The 15,746-nt window shown below is 37.7% G+C and overlaps 1 protein-coding gene across 1 annotated transcript; it reads left to right on the top strand.

Annotated features, from left to right (window-relative positions):
* The first annotated feature begins 3,036 nt into the window (after positions 1–3,036).
* On the top strand, positions 3,037–15,019 carry nfs1 (NFS1 cysteine desulfurase). The gene is made up of 13 exons (XM_053653386.1): positions 3,037–3,329; positions 3,664–3,741; positions 4,692–4,807; positions 5,800–5,883; positions 6,083–6,235; positions 10,517–10,610; positions 11,123–11,257; positions 11,365–11,522; positions 11,639–11,744; positions 14,046–14,127; positions 14,246–14,329; positions 14,410–14,499; positions 14,592–15,019. The coding sequence occupies exons 1-13, from the start codon at positions 3,215–3,217 to the stop codon at positions 14,653–14,655; spliced, it is 1,359 nt and encodes a 452-aa protein (XP_053509361.1). The 5' UTR covers positions 3,037–3,214; the 3' UTR covers positions 14,656–15,019.
* Positions 15,020–15,746: the final 727 nt, after the last annotated feature.

The raw sequence follows: 15,746 nt of genomic DNA, 5'->3' as shown, positions 1-15,746 counted from the left end.
GTGAAAAGTTAAATTCTTTGTGCTTTTGTATTTAAAAAAAAAAAAAAAAAAGGGTAAGAAAATAGCCCCTAATGGGTTTTGGGTTGTTTTTTTTCTTTCCATTGTTCTTTGTTGATATTAGTTTCATCTGCTATGTAAGATGCCTTCCTTTGCAAGGCCGTCTGTTGCCTTTTTCTATTTTTTGGTGGTAGCGAGGTATCAATTAATGTTGCACCTCAGGGGGCTATTCCAGTAAACAGGTTATGCAACTTACCTGAGTAAGTTTACTCAGAGTTAACAGATAACCTCAACTTTTGGTTCCACAAATGGAGGTAACTTTTAGGGTATTTTGCGTAGCCATATCAACTTATTTTCTGAACATAACCTGGTCCAGAGCAGGTTCTGTTTCAGGATTAGTTTGTTTCAGAGAGCTGATGGAGCATAGCGGGGCCTTTTGAAGAATGTCCTGTGGACGAGGAAGTACGGATTGTATTAAATCTTTTTCATATCCAGATGAATATTTGTGGGAGCGTTATCATTTTATGTGAGAATTGTTAAGTTATTTAATAAACCTTTTGCCACCTCACAGTGCCAACGTGACACATCGTGGATCAGTGCCATCATACGGATAAAGTTTAAAGCATTAACCAACTCTATTACCACATTCAGTGTTCTAGAAAAGAACCACTATGACAGAAATTCACAAATATATAAATTGTAAGAAATAAAAAAGATACAATTCGAGACCAGAAATACATCACGTAACTGTAAGAGTAAAAAAAAAACTATGTGCTTGTTTGTAAGAAAGGTGGTGAATTATTAACTATTTCTATTAACTATTTTTATTTCTGTATCGAATACGGCGGTCACGTCATATGACAAAAGAACGTATGACTCAGATCCGAAGACGCGAGAGGTGAACTAATCATTTCTGTTTCCTATACAGAACCTATGGGGATGTTGCTGCACATGCGTGGTCAACAAAAAATGAACAAATCACTCTCTGAGACAACTCATTGTTCCTGAGTCATATTAAAGATTCGTTCAAAATGTATGAATCGTTCATGAAAAACACATCACTACTTTACAGTCGACCTCTCTCTCTCCAGTTCATCCATCAGGTTCAGTTTAGTGTCCAGAATACACTAAAGTGTACCCATGCATAATAGAGGTTAAAATAAATAAATAAATAAATAAATAAAACAACGACGAGCTGCAGTGTTTGCAGCAGTGATTTCTGAATTGCCCATGGTGGGTTAAATGACTGTAAAAGACATGCTGAGGTGAGTTTAATAGGTGTCATTTGTCCATTAGCATAGCTAACGTTATTTTAACTAGCTGCTATAAGGAGCTGCTGTATTGATGTCTAGGTAATGAGGCCAAACTCCCTACATATACAATACTTCTACTACATATAAGGGAGGCAAAGAGCAGGGAAGGCTGCTCAAGTATTTCACGGTTCTTTTCAGCAGAAAACCAAAGTCTGAAAGAGAAGATCACTAGAGCTGTCCCTCTCTCCTTCTGTCGAGCCACACATGATTTTATGGAGATGCCAGTGATCCTGACCCTTTCTGCACTCCAGACCTGCCTGATCCATTCGGATGCCCTACCTCTGGATGGAGCTCTCATCAACTGGAGGCTACAGCCTGGAGATTGCTGAGGATGGTACCGCTTGAAGTACCATGAAATAGTTTTGGACCTCAATTCCACATGGACATTCTCACTGTGGTGCTGGGACTACGGTTGTTGCGATGGCCTTGGGACTGCAATCACCACATGAAGTTTTGCACTCAGGTCTCCTTTGGTGAACAGTTGACTAGTTCAACAAACAGACTTCATGTTAAAACCATAATGAACTTTCTTTTACTGTCACATTAGCTGTTATTACCCAGATGAGGACGGGTTCCCTTCTGAGTCTGGTTCCTCTCAATGTTTCCTCATATCATCTTAGGGAGTTTTTCCTTGCCACTATCGCCACCGGCTTGCTCAATAGGGATTAATCCACACACTTAAAATCTGTATCCTGTGTTTATATATTTCTGTAAAGCTGCTTGGAGACAATGTCCATTGTAGAAAGCACTATACAAATAAAATTGAATTGATTAAAACAAAAAAGGCTTGAAATATTTCACTTTATGTGTAATGAATCTAGAATATATCAAAGTTCCACTTTTTAAATTAAATTACGGGGAAAAAATAACTTTTCCACGATATTCATATCTCATTTTGAGATGCACCTGTATATGTCTATGGTGCAGCCACTCTGGTGAAGCTGCGTTGGCTGTGGGAGCCGGCTGCTCTCGTATCGCTGTTGCGGTTCTTTGATGGCATACGTCACAGTAACGTGCGTCGGCGCCGTCTCAAGTTGGACAAAAATTCTAACCGGCATGCATTGCTTAAAATCAGCCATCGATCGTTCTGCTGCATGAAATCGAACACGTGTAAGTTCGTGTAAGTTACTGGCATGAAGTTGCTTTGACGTTGGACGTTCGATATTCACGGATATGCGGAAATTAAGGGACCGTCTCTAAAGTTACATACGCTTAATAATTGGCTGATTTTAATAAATATCAAAAATCTAAAAGGTGTGCGTCATACCTCACACCTAGATGAACACTTTACAGTTGTGTGACTGTAAATCATTCCCTTTAAATGCTATTGAGCTTTAAATCATGGTATATTTTGTGTATGACCCCATTCGGTAGTGAAATACATGGCAATATTTACATATGATTTAATAGCTTATTTTGTTAAATATCAAAAATCTAAGAGGTGTGCATTATATCTGACACCTAGATGAACACTTTACAGTCGGTTATGTGACTGTAAGTCATTCCCTTCAAATGCTATTGAAGTTAGAAACGTGTTTAACAGTGTCGTATGTAACTTTAGAGACGGTCCCTTAATTTCCGCATATCTGCGCATATCGAACGTCCAACCAACTTTATTCCAGTGTGTAACTGACTGAAATCCCACCTACATATAAAAAGTATCCAATCAGAGCTTGCATGGACAGACAAAACCCGCCCACATGTCAGTGTTCTGCAGCATCGCTTCCTACCGTACACACTGCTTACAGGGTCCTTACGCCGCAATGTGTTGTAAAGTGTCATTGTTACTAAGGTTTAAACAGTTACTAGTGTGAGGCGAATTAGTGTGTACCAGAATTACTTGTAACTGATTGTGAGCTATTATTACACGATTATCATTTCTAAAACAAATAGAACGAGTGAAGATGCTAAGTAAGAGTGTTGTGAGGACGTGTTTGGGCTGCGTGCGTGGGGTTTCGTCTTCTAGCTTTCGACTGAATTCTCCAGAAAGTTCTGTCAGTGCCTCTCACACACACAGAGGTAATGTTAGCGTTTGCTGGATTATTATTTTTTTTAAATGTCCTTTGGTGATTGTACTTTCCAGTTTCTCCCCCATGGCGCAGTTGAATTTATACGGCCTGTGTTTGCTAGCATTTGCTAGCTAGCTAGTACTCATTTTGGTTGGCTTCTTAAGTTATTTACCGAAGTTAACTGGGGTAGATCGATAGTGAATAATAATAATAATAATAATAATAATAATAATAATAATAATGTTTACTTTTGATAGTAAAAGTAATACAAATTAAACAGTTTTATTACAAAAACATTTTGTCACGGCTGTGTTTTAATCGTGTTAATCACACTATTTACACAGAAGGGATCAAACGTAGGGAACTGGAGAAAAATGAAATGCGACCGCTCTACATGGACTTCCAGGCGACAACACCAATGGGAAGTGTTTTATATAATTACTGGAACATATTCTTAAGAAGAATGCATGCTGTGGATGTTAAAGGGATAGTTCACCCAAAAATGACAATTCTGTCATCAATTACTCAACCTCATGTCATAACTAAACCATAAGGATTTGTTCATCTTTGGAACACAAATGAACCTGGGAGATTTCTGTCCCTCCATTTACAGTCCCAATTTTACGAAATGATGATATGCATGCTTTGTGTGTGCAAAAAAACCCAAGTTAAGTCTTTATTCACGAAATATCTTCACTTCCACATCGATCTCTGATGCATGTTCATAAGAGTACCATTTTGCATTCTTGTTGTTGACGTGAGAGTGGACAAGAAAATGCAAGTCCTCCTCTATGTTGAAATCTGCATACATCTTTGTTACAAAGATTTATATATGTGACTCAATTTGTGTACAGTGTCCCTCTTCCTCTGCTGTGAACAACGCAGTGCTTCCGGGTCCTATTGTATTGCGAGACGGACATGGTTCTCTTGTGAACACACCTTTTTTCTTTTTTTTTTGTCCACTCTCATGTCAACACGACACGAATGCATCATGGTTCTCTCATGAATGTTCATCAGAGATCTATGCAGAAGTGAATATATTTTTGCATGCACACAACATTCGTATCGCTTTATAAAATTGGTATTAAATCACTGGAGTCACATAATAACACTATCAAGTATTGGAGAATGAAAGTTTAAATGGAGGGACAGAAATCTGTTGTGTGAACTATCCCTTTAAGCAGTAAGTAATCACCTTATAAGAAACATTACAACTTTTTGGTCTATTAATGTCTACTGTCTGTGGGAAATATTTTTAGAGCACTTAACTTGGGTTCTTAAAAACACCACAGTAATTATTACATATGACTGAAAGTGCAGTTTGGATGTCCTTGTTGTGATGGACAATGTGGTTTACATCTGTTTTTACAGGACCCACGAGTCCTGGATGCCATGCTTCCTTATCAAGTGAACTACTACGGCAATCCACACTCCAGGACCCATGCTTATGGGTGGGAAAGTGAGAGTGCAGTGGAAAGAGCAAGAAAAGTATGTTTTATCAGACATCTCTGTGTATAGTTGATATGTTTCTTTGGGTTTTTTTTTTTTTGCCATTTGTAATTCTGAAGTAATGGTACATTAACACTACAGCAAGACAAATTGCTTTCTTTGCCAAATTGGGCCCCTTTTTGAAACAGTGTCACTGGTTAAAAGTAGAGTGCCTTGATTCTAGGAGTGCAGCATGACTAGAAAAATCCCTGCCACACAACATTCAATCTGATTGCAGCCTACTAATATACAAGTTTTTATTTGTTGCATAAATATTTTCTTAAAAATGTATCTTGCTGCCAAGAGCATGTGTGCTGGTTTTCTGTCCTCAGAAATGTTTCTCATTTCTGTGGCTGTGGCTCAGGTGGTTGTCCACTAATCGTAGGGTTGGTGGTTCAATTCCCAGCCCACATTTCTCCATATGCTGAGGTGTCCTTGGGCAAGACACTGAACCGTAAGTTGCTCCCGATGGCCAGCTAGCGCCTTGCATGGATAGCGCTCAGCAGCCATTGGTGTGTGAATGGGTGAATGAGAAACGGTGTAAAGCGCTTTGTAGAACTGCTAAGGTACTTAGCACTATATAAGTGCAGATCATTTACCATTCTCACCTGTCTTTAAACCAGGGGTTCCCAGTCTTTTTGGAGAACAACCCCAGATGGACATTATGAATTTCCTCTCCAGATTTATAATATAGAACTACTGTAACACTTGAACATTTTATGTTAGTAACATACTGCCATGTGTAATATAAGTGATGAAAAACCAAATTAATATTCCTAAAATTTATAATAAAATCAACTTGAAAAAGGACTAAATAAATTTCAGGAAATATAACATATTTGTGGGAAACTGCAATGAATGGTAAGTTGGGCAATTAATGCTTTGCTTGGCTCCAATTTGAATACAACATAATGATTTGCTTTTTTTTTTTTTTAAATATCAAATTGAAATATCTTAGTTTATATGTGTATGCTTGTTTATTTCCCCTCCAGCAAGTGGCGGATCTTATTGGTGCTGATCCACGAGAAATTGTCTTTACCAGTGGTGCCACAGAGTCCAACAATATGTCTATTAAAGTAAGTACTTCCTTATTTTGTAGCAGGAAGGGTTGTGGGACAAGACTAAATACGTGATTTAAGATGTGCACAAAATATCATATCTTAATGCAGATAATGGAACAGTTTTTTTGTGACTTTCTGTATTGTTTAGTGTAATTGCTGAAAACAGTTCATAATATGCAGAGAAATTATTTTCAACCTGCTTATTTGTCCTCAGGGTGTGGCCCATTTCTATAAAGCCAAGAAGAAACACATCATCACCACACAGACTGAGCACAAGTGTGTACTAGATTCCTGTCGTGTCCTAGAGGCTGAGGGATTTAAAGTAACCTATCTGCCCGTAAAGAACAATGGCTTGATTGACCTTCAGGTGTGATGCATAGAAGTGCGTGTATGTGTATGTGTGCCTATATTACACACACGTATGTGTTTGTGATTTAGAAAGGTAATATTGTCTCAAATGGAGCACTAGCTGTTTTGTGTTTTTTTTTTTTTTACTAACCGGAAGTGTAAGCAGTTATCTACAGAAGCCCTAAATGGCCATGCAGTTTTTTTTTCTTTCTTGTTTTCTCGTGAACTCAAAATAATTTCCTCGTGAACATTGCCATCGTGAATGTAATAATTACCCGCTGTACAGATGGACATCATCTCTGCAATAAGAGAGAGGGGTGTTCCCTTCACAAGTGTCGGACACTAATGTGGAAGTTGTCAATCACTGATGGAGCTATTTCAGCATGAGTGAGTCCCTGATCAAGTAAAAATTAATCTGTTTGCTGCCTTTTCTGTGTATGTGGAATACACAGAAAAATTAAGTTGTGATTATGAGAAAACAACTATTTTGTTATGTTGAGATCACGAGAAAACAACAAAGAAAATATAGCCGCAAGATGTGGTGATGGGGCCCAAGCACTACAGTGCCATCGCCACCTGGTGAGTGTATGAAAACAGTGCATAGTGAAGCGTGTGCTGTAGGGTAACTTGTTTTGTGCTGATGTGTTAGGTTAAGCCCAGGTCTAAGGCTTTACAACAGCTTTCATGTCCAAACATACAGCTCATTTTTGGTGATGTAATGCATGAAGAAGATAAGAGATGCATTTAACGGGGTATCAACGTAGCTCTGTTTATGTGCCTTTTTCCTAGTTTTTGATTTGAATTACAATGTAACAGCTATACAAATATTAAGTGTAATTACACCCACATTTAAGTGGGTAAATATAAGAGGAGTATTGCAAAGCCTGTTGTATGTGCCACACTTCCTGCTGCCAGCTGATGGCACTAGGACCATAATCCACAATAGCCACATCCATGTGATCAGCCCCCATGACCAAACGTACGTCATCAATTTGATCTAAATCGGACAATGCACATAGAAGTGTTTCCCTTTTTTGTCATTAATTTAATACCTTGACAGGGCCACACCGTTCAAGATATCATAAGTCCGTTCACAATTTAGCATCTTCCAATGTCTTGGCACAATGTTGACCACATTTGGTGAGAATTGCATGAATCCCCTTGGAGGAGTATTTAAAAAATCAGAACCTTTTTACATATATATATGTGTGTATATACACACACACAAAGGTGCATCTCAGTAAATTTGAATATCATGGAAAAGTAAAAAAAATTTTCCCATAATTTAATTCAAAAAGTGGAACTTTCATATATTCTAGATTCATTACACATAAAGTGAAATATTTCAAGCCTTTTTAAAAAAAATTTAAATCTTGATTATGGCGTACAGCTCATCTTACTGGGCGCAAGGTGGCTCAGTGGTTAGCACTTGTGTGTGGAGTTTGCATGTTCTCCCTGTGCTGCAGGGGTTTCCTTCTCCAGTCCAAAGATATGCATGGAAGGCTGATTGGATGTCCAATTAGTCCAATTGAATGTCCAGAGTGTCCATAGTGTTTGTGTGTATGTGAGGGTGTGTGATTGTGTATGTGATTGTGCCCTGCAATGGATTGGCACCCCATCCAGGGTGTACCCTACCTTGTGCCCGATGCTCCCTGGGATAGCCTCCAGGTTCCCTGTGACCCTGTAGGATAAGCGGTATAGAAAATGGATGGCTGGAATTCATAATACAGAGATGTCGACCTTCTGAAAAGTATGTTACTTATGAACTCAGTACTTGTCAGGGCTCCTTTTGCATGAATTACTGCATCAATGCGGTGTGGCATGGAGCCAATCAGCCTGTGACACTGCTGAGGTGTTCTGGAAGCCCAGGTTGTTTGATAGCAGCCTTCAGCTCATCTGTATTGTTGGGTCTGGTGTTTCACATAGATTCTCTATGGGGTTGAGGTCAGGTGAGTTGGCTGGCCAATCAAGCACAGTAATACCATGCTCAGAAAACCAGTTACTAGAAGTTTTGGCACTGTGGGCAGGTGCCAAGTCCTGCTGGAAAAGGAAATCAGCATCTCCATAATGCTTGTCAGCAGATGGAAGCATGAAGTTCTCTAAAATCTCCTAATAGATGCTGCATTGACTCTCGAATTGAGAAAACACGGTGGATCAACACTAGCAGCTGACATGGCACTCCAAATCATCACTGACTGTGGAAACTTCAAACTCGACTTTCAGCAACGTGGATTCTGTGCCTCTCCACTCTTCCTCCAGACTCTGAGACCTTGAGCTCTTCTCAGGTCACCATTTCTGTATTATAAATTATTTATTTGAATATTTCAAGATACTGTATTTTTGGATTTCCTTTAGCTGGAAACCATACTCAAGATTAAAACAAAAAAGGCTTAAAATATTTCACTTTGTGTAATGAATCTAGAATATATGAAAGTTCCACTTTTGGAATTAAATTACAGAAAAAATAAACTAATTCAAATTTTTTGAGATGAATGTGTTTTTATATATATATATATATATATATATATATATATATATATATATATATATATATATATACAGTGAGGGAAAAAAGTATTTGATCCCCTGCTGATTTTGTACGTTTGCCCACTGACAAAGAAATGATCAGTCTATAATTTTAATGGTAGTTGTATTTGAACAGTGAGAGACAGAATAACAACAAAAAAATGCAGAAAAACACGTCAAAAATTTTATAAATTAATTTGCATTTTAATGAGGGAAAAAAGTATTTGACCCCCTCTCAATCAGAAAGATTTCTGGCTCCCAGGTGTCTTTTATACAGGTAACGAGCTGAGATTAGGAGCACACTCTTAAAGGGAGTGCTCCTAATATCAGTTTGTTACCTGTATAAAAGACACCTGTCCACAGAAGCAATCAATCAGTCATATTCCAAACTCTCCACCATAGCCAAGACCAAAGAGCTCTCCAAGGATGTCAGGGACAAGACTGTAGACCTACACAAGTCTGGAATGGGCTACAAGACCATTGCCAAGCAGCTTGGTGAGAAGGGGACAACAGTTGGTGCGATTATTCGCAAATGGAAGAAGCAGAAAAGAACTGTCAATCTCCCTCGGCCTGGGGCTCCATGCAAGATCTCACCTCGTGGACTTGCATTGATCATGAGAACAGTGAGGAATCAGCCCAGAACTACACGGGAGGATCTTGTCAATGATCTCAAGGCAGCTGGGACCATAGTCACCAAGAAAACAATTGGTAACACACTACGCCGTGAAGGACTGAAATCCTGCAGCGCGCGCAAGGTCCGCTGCTCAAGAAAACACATATACATCCCCGTCTGAAGTTTGCCAATGAACATCTGAATGATTCTGAGGACAACTGGGTGAAAGCGTTGAGGTCAGATGAGACCAAAATGGCATCAACTCAACTCGCCGTGTTTGGAGGAGGAGGAATGCTGCCTATGACCCCTGGAACACCATCCCCACCGTCAAACATGGAGGTGGAAACATTATGCTTTGGGGTTTTTTTTCTGCTAAGGGGACAGGACAACTTCACCGCATCAAAGGGACGATGGACGGGGCCATGTACCGTCAAATCTTGGGTGAAAACCTCCTTCCCTCAGACAGGGCATTGAAAATGGGTCGTGGATGGATATTCCAGCATGACAATGACCCAAAACACATGGCCAAGGCAACAAAGGAGTGGCTCAAGAAGAAGCACATTAAGGTCCTGGAGTGACCTAGGCAGTCTCCAGACCTTAATCCCATAGAAAATCTGTGGAGAGAGCTGAAGGTTCGAGTTGCCAAACGTCAGCCTCGAAACCTTAATGATTTGGAGAAGATCTGCAAAGAGGAGTGGGACAAAATCCCTCCTGAGATGTGTGCAAACCTGGTGGCCAACTACAAGAAACGTCTGACCTCTGTGATTGCCAACAAGGGTTTTTAAACCAAGTACTAAGTCATGTTTTGCAGAGGGGTCAAATACTTATTTCCCTCATTAAAATGCAAATCAATTTATAACATTTTTGATGTGCGTTTTTCTGGATTTTTTTGTTGTTATTCTGTCTCTCACTGTTCAAATAAATCTACCATTAAAGTTATAGACTGATCATTTCTTTGTCAGTGGGTAAACATACAAAATCAGCAGGGGATCAAATACTTTTTTCCCTCACTGTGTGTGTAATATAAATATATATATATAATATATATATATATATATATATATATATATATATAATGTATGTATGTATGTATGTATGTATTAGAACAATATTTTTTTTTATTGTTAATGTTTTAATATCCTTGCATTATGCCTTTTTCAGCAATTAGAGGAAACAATACGTTCTGATACAAGCTTGGTATCTGTGATGACTGTTAACAATGAGATTGGAGTCAAACAGCCAATCAAAGAAATAGGTAATTGCACATGTATAAAATTGAAAGCTTATATGAAAGTCCTGCTGCACACACCTAGTGTACAGTACAAATACATAAGTATTTGGACAGTGTCTGAATTTTTGCAGTTGTGTCTCTGTATACCACCACAATGTATTTGAAATGAAGCAATCAAGATGCGATTGAAATGTAAACTTTCAGTTTTAATTCAAGGGGTTGAACAAAAATACTGCATTAACCGTTTGCAATTACTTTTGAGCCTGTGAAAATGGAGGGACTGTAAAAAAATTGCTGCAATTTCTTAACAGTTCATGCAATATTTTTGTTAAACCCCTTGAATTAAAGCTAAAAGTCTACACTTCAATCAAATATTGAGTGTTTCATTTCAGATCCACTGTGGTGGTGTACAGAGGGAAAATGCCAAAAATTTGTGTCACTGTCCAAATACTTATAGACTCGACTGCATATAACTAACTGTGAAACTGGTCAGCCACTACAATGCCTTCCTATTTGGCTAATGTTCCCTCTCTTAGGTCAGATCTGTAGGTCCAAGAACGTCTTTTTCCACACTGATGCAGCCCAGGCGATCGGAAAAATCCCCATCAATGTCTCTACCTTGAAAGTGGATCTAATGTCTATTAGTGGACACAAATTATATGGCCCCAAAGGTATAATAAGACGTCTTATTTTTATTCAAATACAGTAAAGATTGCAGGCTGAGCTGAGAACTTGTATATTTTATAATACTTAAGTTGTGATGTTTGTAAATTACCAGGTGTAGGTGCTCTGTATTTGAGGCGGAGGCCCAGGGTTCGTCTCGAGCCTTTGCAGAGTGGAGGGGGTCAGGAGAGAGGCCTGCGCTCAGGCACTGTACCCACTCCACTGGCTGTGGGTCTCGGCACTGCCTGCGAGATTGCCCAGCAAGAAATGGAGGTAGAACCTAACAGCTACTCCAATGCAGTATTTTGTGTTAAGTGGACTACATATACAATATGTGTAAGCCTAATATACACACCAATGCATAAGCCTAAAAATTAATCCTCTTACAGTATGACCATGCCAGAGTCTCCATGCTTGCTAACCAACTTGTGCAGAAGATAATGTCTGAGATTCCTGATGTTGTGATGAATGGAGATCCTGAACAGAGATATCCAGGTTAGACACTCAGATGTTTATGAGAAACTGATCTCTCAATACCTCTATAAGTACCTGAGCATGACAAAATTGCACTACCCAGCAGAAATGTGTTGTGCCACCCAGTGAATAAAGTGCCATGAATTACAGGCTAGAGTACATAAATTACATGTTGAGTGCCAACCAGGTGGACTGGGTAATGTGTACAGTCTGAATTCAACCCAGAATTATGAAGTCCAAAAAGCCTAAGCATTGTAGTAAAAAATCTTATTCACATAAGAAGTGTCAAAAAAGGTTTTAAATTAGCAATTGGAGGTATTGGAAGTGTTGCTATTCTAGTTATCAGATATGAAATTTTTGTTATCAAATGTGGAATAACATTTTCTGTCAGTTATCACATAAGGGGCTGACATTCCTTGATTATACATTGGTGCTTGAAAGTTTGTGAACCCTTTTGAATTTTCTTTGTCTGCGCATATATATATATATATATATATATATATATATATATATATATATATATATATATATATATGAGTGAGAGAGAGAGAGAGACCTAAGACCGAAATCATCAGATTTTCCTAAAAGTAGACAAGGAGAACTAAATTAAACAAACGAGTCAAAATATACTTTTATTTATTCATTTATTAAGGAAAATCTTCCAATATTACATATCTGTGAGTGGCAAAAGTATGTGAACTGCTATGATTAGCGGTTAATTTGCAGGTGAAATTAGAGTTGAGTGTTTTCAATCAATGGAATGACAATCAGTTATTAGTGAGTGCCCTGTTTTAATGAAAGAACAGGGATCTATCAGAGTCTATTCTTCACAACACATAGAAAAAAGTGTTGGTGGTGCACACCAGGCTGAAAAAGGTTACAAAACCATATTGGACCTTAATCCAACTGAAATGTTGTGGAAGGACTGAAGCAAGCAGTTCATATGAGGAAACCCACCAACATTCCAGAGTTGAAGCTGTTGTGTACTGAGGAATGGGCTAAAATTCCTCCAAGCCAATGTACAGGACTGATCACTGAAATGTTACTGGAAACATTCAGTTGCAATTATTGCTGCACATGGGGGTCACACCAGATACTGAAAGCAAAGGTTCACATACTTTTCCATTCACAGATATGTAATATTGGATCATTTTCCTCAATAAGTAAATGACAAAGTACAATATTTTGGTCTCATATGTTCTCTTTGTTTCAGGACTTGAAAAGCTGATGATGATTTAGGTCATATTTATGAAGAAATATAGACAATTATAAAAGTTTCACAAACTTCGAAGCACAACTGTAAATGTGTAGACATTTGGTCAAATATTTTGAATTGTATAATGGAGGTTAACTTAATTAGAAGACTTAACTTTGATGCAAACTCTATTAGTGATGCAATTGAAACACCTCACAAATGCTCATAATTGAAACCATGGAGTCTTTCACGGATAGCAAAATTTACGTTACTTCTCATTACGTTACTTCTCTTCCGAAAACATGCTTCGGAGAGTAAATAAATAATGTTGTGTCCCAAGTGACATACTGTACACTTACACTGTGTATTATGTACTCTACCATCTAGTGTATGAATTTTAGAAAGGTAATATCTCAAATGGAACACTAGTGGGTTTTTTACTAACCGGAAGTATAAGCCGTGGTTAGTTGCTCCTCACGCGTGGTGCAGACGAGGTGATGCACAGTGGGAGTGCGAGTAAGATCTGTAATGTCTCATTAAAACACTATGATCTAAAGTAAAACAATAGGCCTAAAAGCAGTGAGTAACAGAAACCATAAGGGACAGTAACTAAAATGTATGTGCGTGTGTATATATGGGTGTGGGTGTGTGTGTGTATGTATGTGTGTGTGTGTGTGTGTGTGTATATATATATATATATATATATATATATATATATATATATATATATATATATATATATATATATATATATATATATATATATATAAAATGTGTCTGTGTGTGCAAGTATTTATGCATTATTTTTATGAATGCACAAAAAGCAAAACTACAATCCTAAATTAATAATATATATTCTGGTGTGTGTGTGTGTGTTGGATTCTTTTCAGTCTTATATAATTGGACAAACAGTTATGTAAAGTTTTAGTCGGAAGTTTCTATTTGTAACACTTAGCTTGTGGGTTTCTTTTTAAATATACGAAAAAAAGGGTACTGAAAGTTTGGCCCCCATCCGATTAATCGAAGAAGAAGAAAAAATAGTGGACCAAGTAATGGATTATGAAAATAATCGTTAGTTGCAGCCCTACTGGATATTATGATGTGTGACACTATTCATTATACTTTAGGATGCATCAATTTATCATTTGCCTATGTTGAGGGAGAAAGTCTGCTGATGGCCTTAAAGGATGTTGCACTTTCTTCGGGAAGGTCAGTTATTACTTGGATACTGATATGAAAATCTTAAAATATGAGTTGTGTGTTACTCTAACTGTTGTGTAGAAGTTGTGTCTTGCTACTTTAACTAGAAATTGTCCCTTGTTTCTAGTGCATGCACGTCTGCCTCTTTAGAACCTTCCTACGTATTGAGAGCAATAGGAACAGATGAAGATCTTGCCCATTCCTCAATCCGGTAGGCGTTTGGTTTTGGTTTTTATCTGCTAATTAATGTCCACAAACCTTAGCATAACTGCAGTTATTACTTGTGTGCAGGTTTGGAATTGGGCGCTTTACTACAGAGGAGGAAGTGGACTACACAGCAGAGAAGTGCATTCAGCATGTTCAGCGTTTACGGGAGATGAGGTAATGTTTTCACCTCTACATTGCCTTGGTGGGACTCAAACATATTTAATAGTAATGTCTATAGCTTTTCCGACTGACTGTTTATTTTACAGTCCTCTGTGGGAGATGGTGCAGGAAGGCATTGATCTGAAAAGTATCAAATGGACACAGCACTGACGAACCTGTCAGGATGAAATGATGGAGGATGACTGCAGTGTGAATAATTAGTTTGTATAGCTTACCTAAGACTGCTCTTTTTTCATGTACAAGAAACACACACAATTATCTATTTGTTTTGAAAATCTAGAACATTTTTCAGTAGTGTTTTGAGTGGAGTTCCATAGGAGAGGATTCATTAGAATTAGTTTTATCAATATAGAGTATTGGAACCATATGAGCTAGTAATGTTTTTATGTTGTTTTTTTTTCTGCATTCCTGTGTTCTGGTCATTCACACTGCATAAACCAATCATCTTTATATGTACTCTTTGTCTCTTAGTGTCGTGTGTTCAGTTGTATATAAAGCTTAGGTTTGTCTCTCATTATATTCTCTACCATGTGTCTTTTGTTGTTATAAATTATATATATATATATATATATATATATATATATATATATATATATATATATATATATATATATATATATATATATATATATATATATAAACTTCAAAAGGTCTAAAAACAGAGTAACATGGCTTGGTAGTATGTTTTTATAATGTGTAGGACCCTATGGGTTCTGTTTTATTGTTCTTCCAAAAATGACAGTTTCAAAAACATGTGTTTCTCATTATTAGTGCACTGCTTTGGTGGGTTTTGGGCTTTGGTTTAGCAGTATTACATCCCTCAGTTGAATTCTGAATAACCCACTTTGTACATGTTGTTTGTAATGTCCAAACTCTCCATTCTGTGCCCTTATATAATGGACAAATGTGACACCGTATGATCAGTCTTTCAAGCCCCTTAAAAGCATTCTGATGACAGCTTGGTGGAAGATTATAAGACCACGTTAATTAATAGAGCCTACTGGTCTTTATTTTGTAGGGAAAGTCAATTATGTAAATCGTGCAAAATCTTCTGAGATTCTGCAAAAGCATAATCCATAGGTTCCCAGCTTGTACATACTGTATGTATACCCCATTTTTTTTAAGGGACCAAAAGCCAATTGGCTGCTCAGCTGTTTCATGGGCAGGTGTGTTATTCCTTCATTATTTCACTTGTCCATAAGGAGATAAAAGGTCTACATTTGAAGTGTGGCATTTGCATA

This window comes from Ictalurus furcatus, chromosome 21 (genome assembly GCF_023375685.1).
Source record: "Ictalurus furcatus strain D&B chromosome 21, Billie_1.0, whole genome shotgun sequence".
NCBI classification, from domain to species: domain Eukaryota; kingdom Metazoa; phylum Chordata; class Actinopteri; order Siluriformes; family Ictaluridae; genus Ictalurus; species Ictalurus furcatus.
Note: the sequence above shows the minus strand (reverse complement) of the source record. Positions and strands in the feature narration are given on the sequence as shown.

Excerpts from the sequence above, each read along its gene's own strand:
- nfs1 (XM_053653386.1), top strand. The coding sequence starts at position 3,215 with ATGCTAAGTAAGAGTGTTGTGAGGACGTGTTTGGGCTGCGTGCGTGGG. Across the intron at positions 6,236-10,516 it reads ATGGCTTGATTGACCTTCAG|CAATTAGAGGAAACAATACG; the intron begins GTGTGATGCATA and ends TGCCTTTTTCAG. Across the intron at positions 11,745-14,045 it reads TCCTGAACAGAGATATCCAG|GATGCATCAATTTATCATTT; the intron begins GTTAGACACTCA and ends ATTATACTTTAG.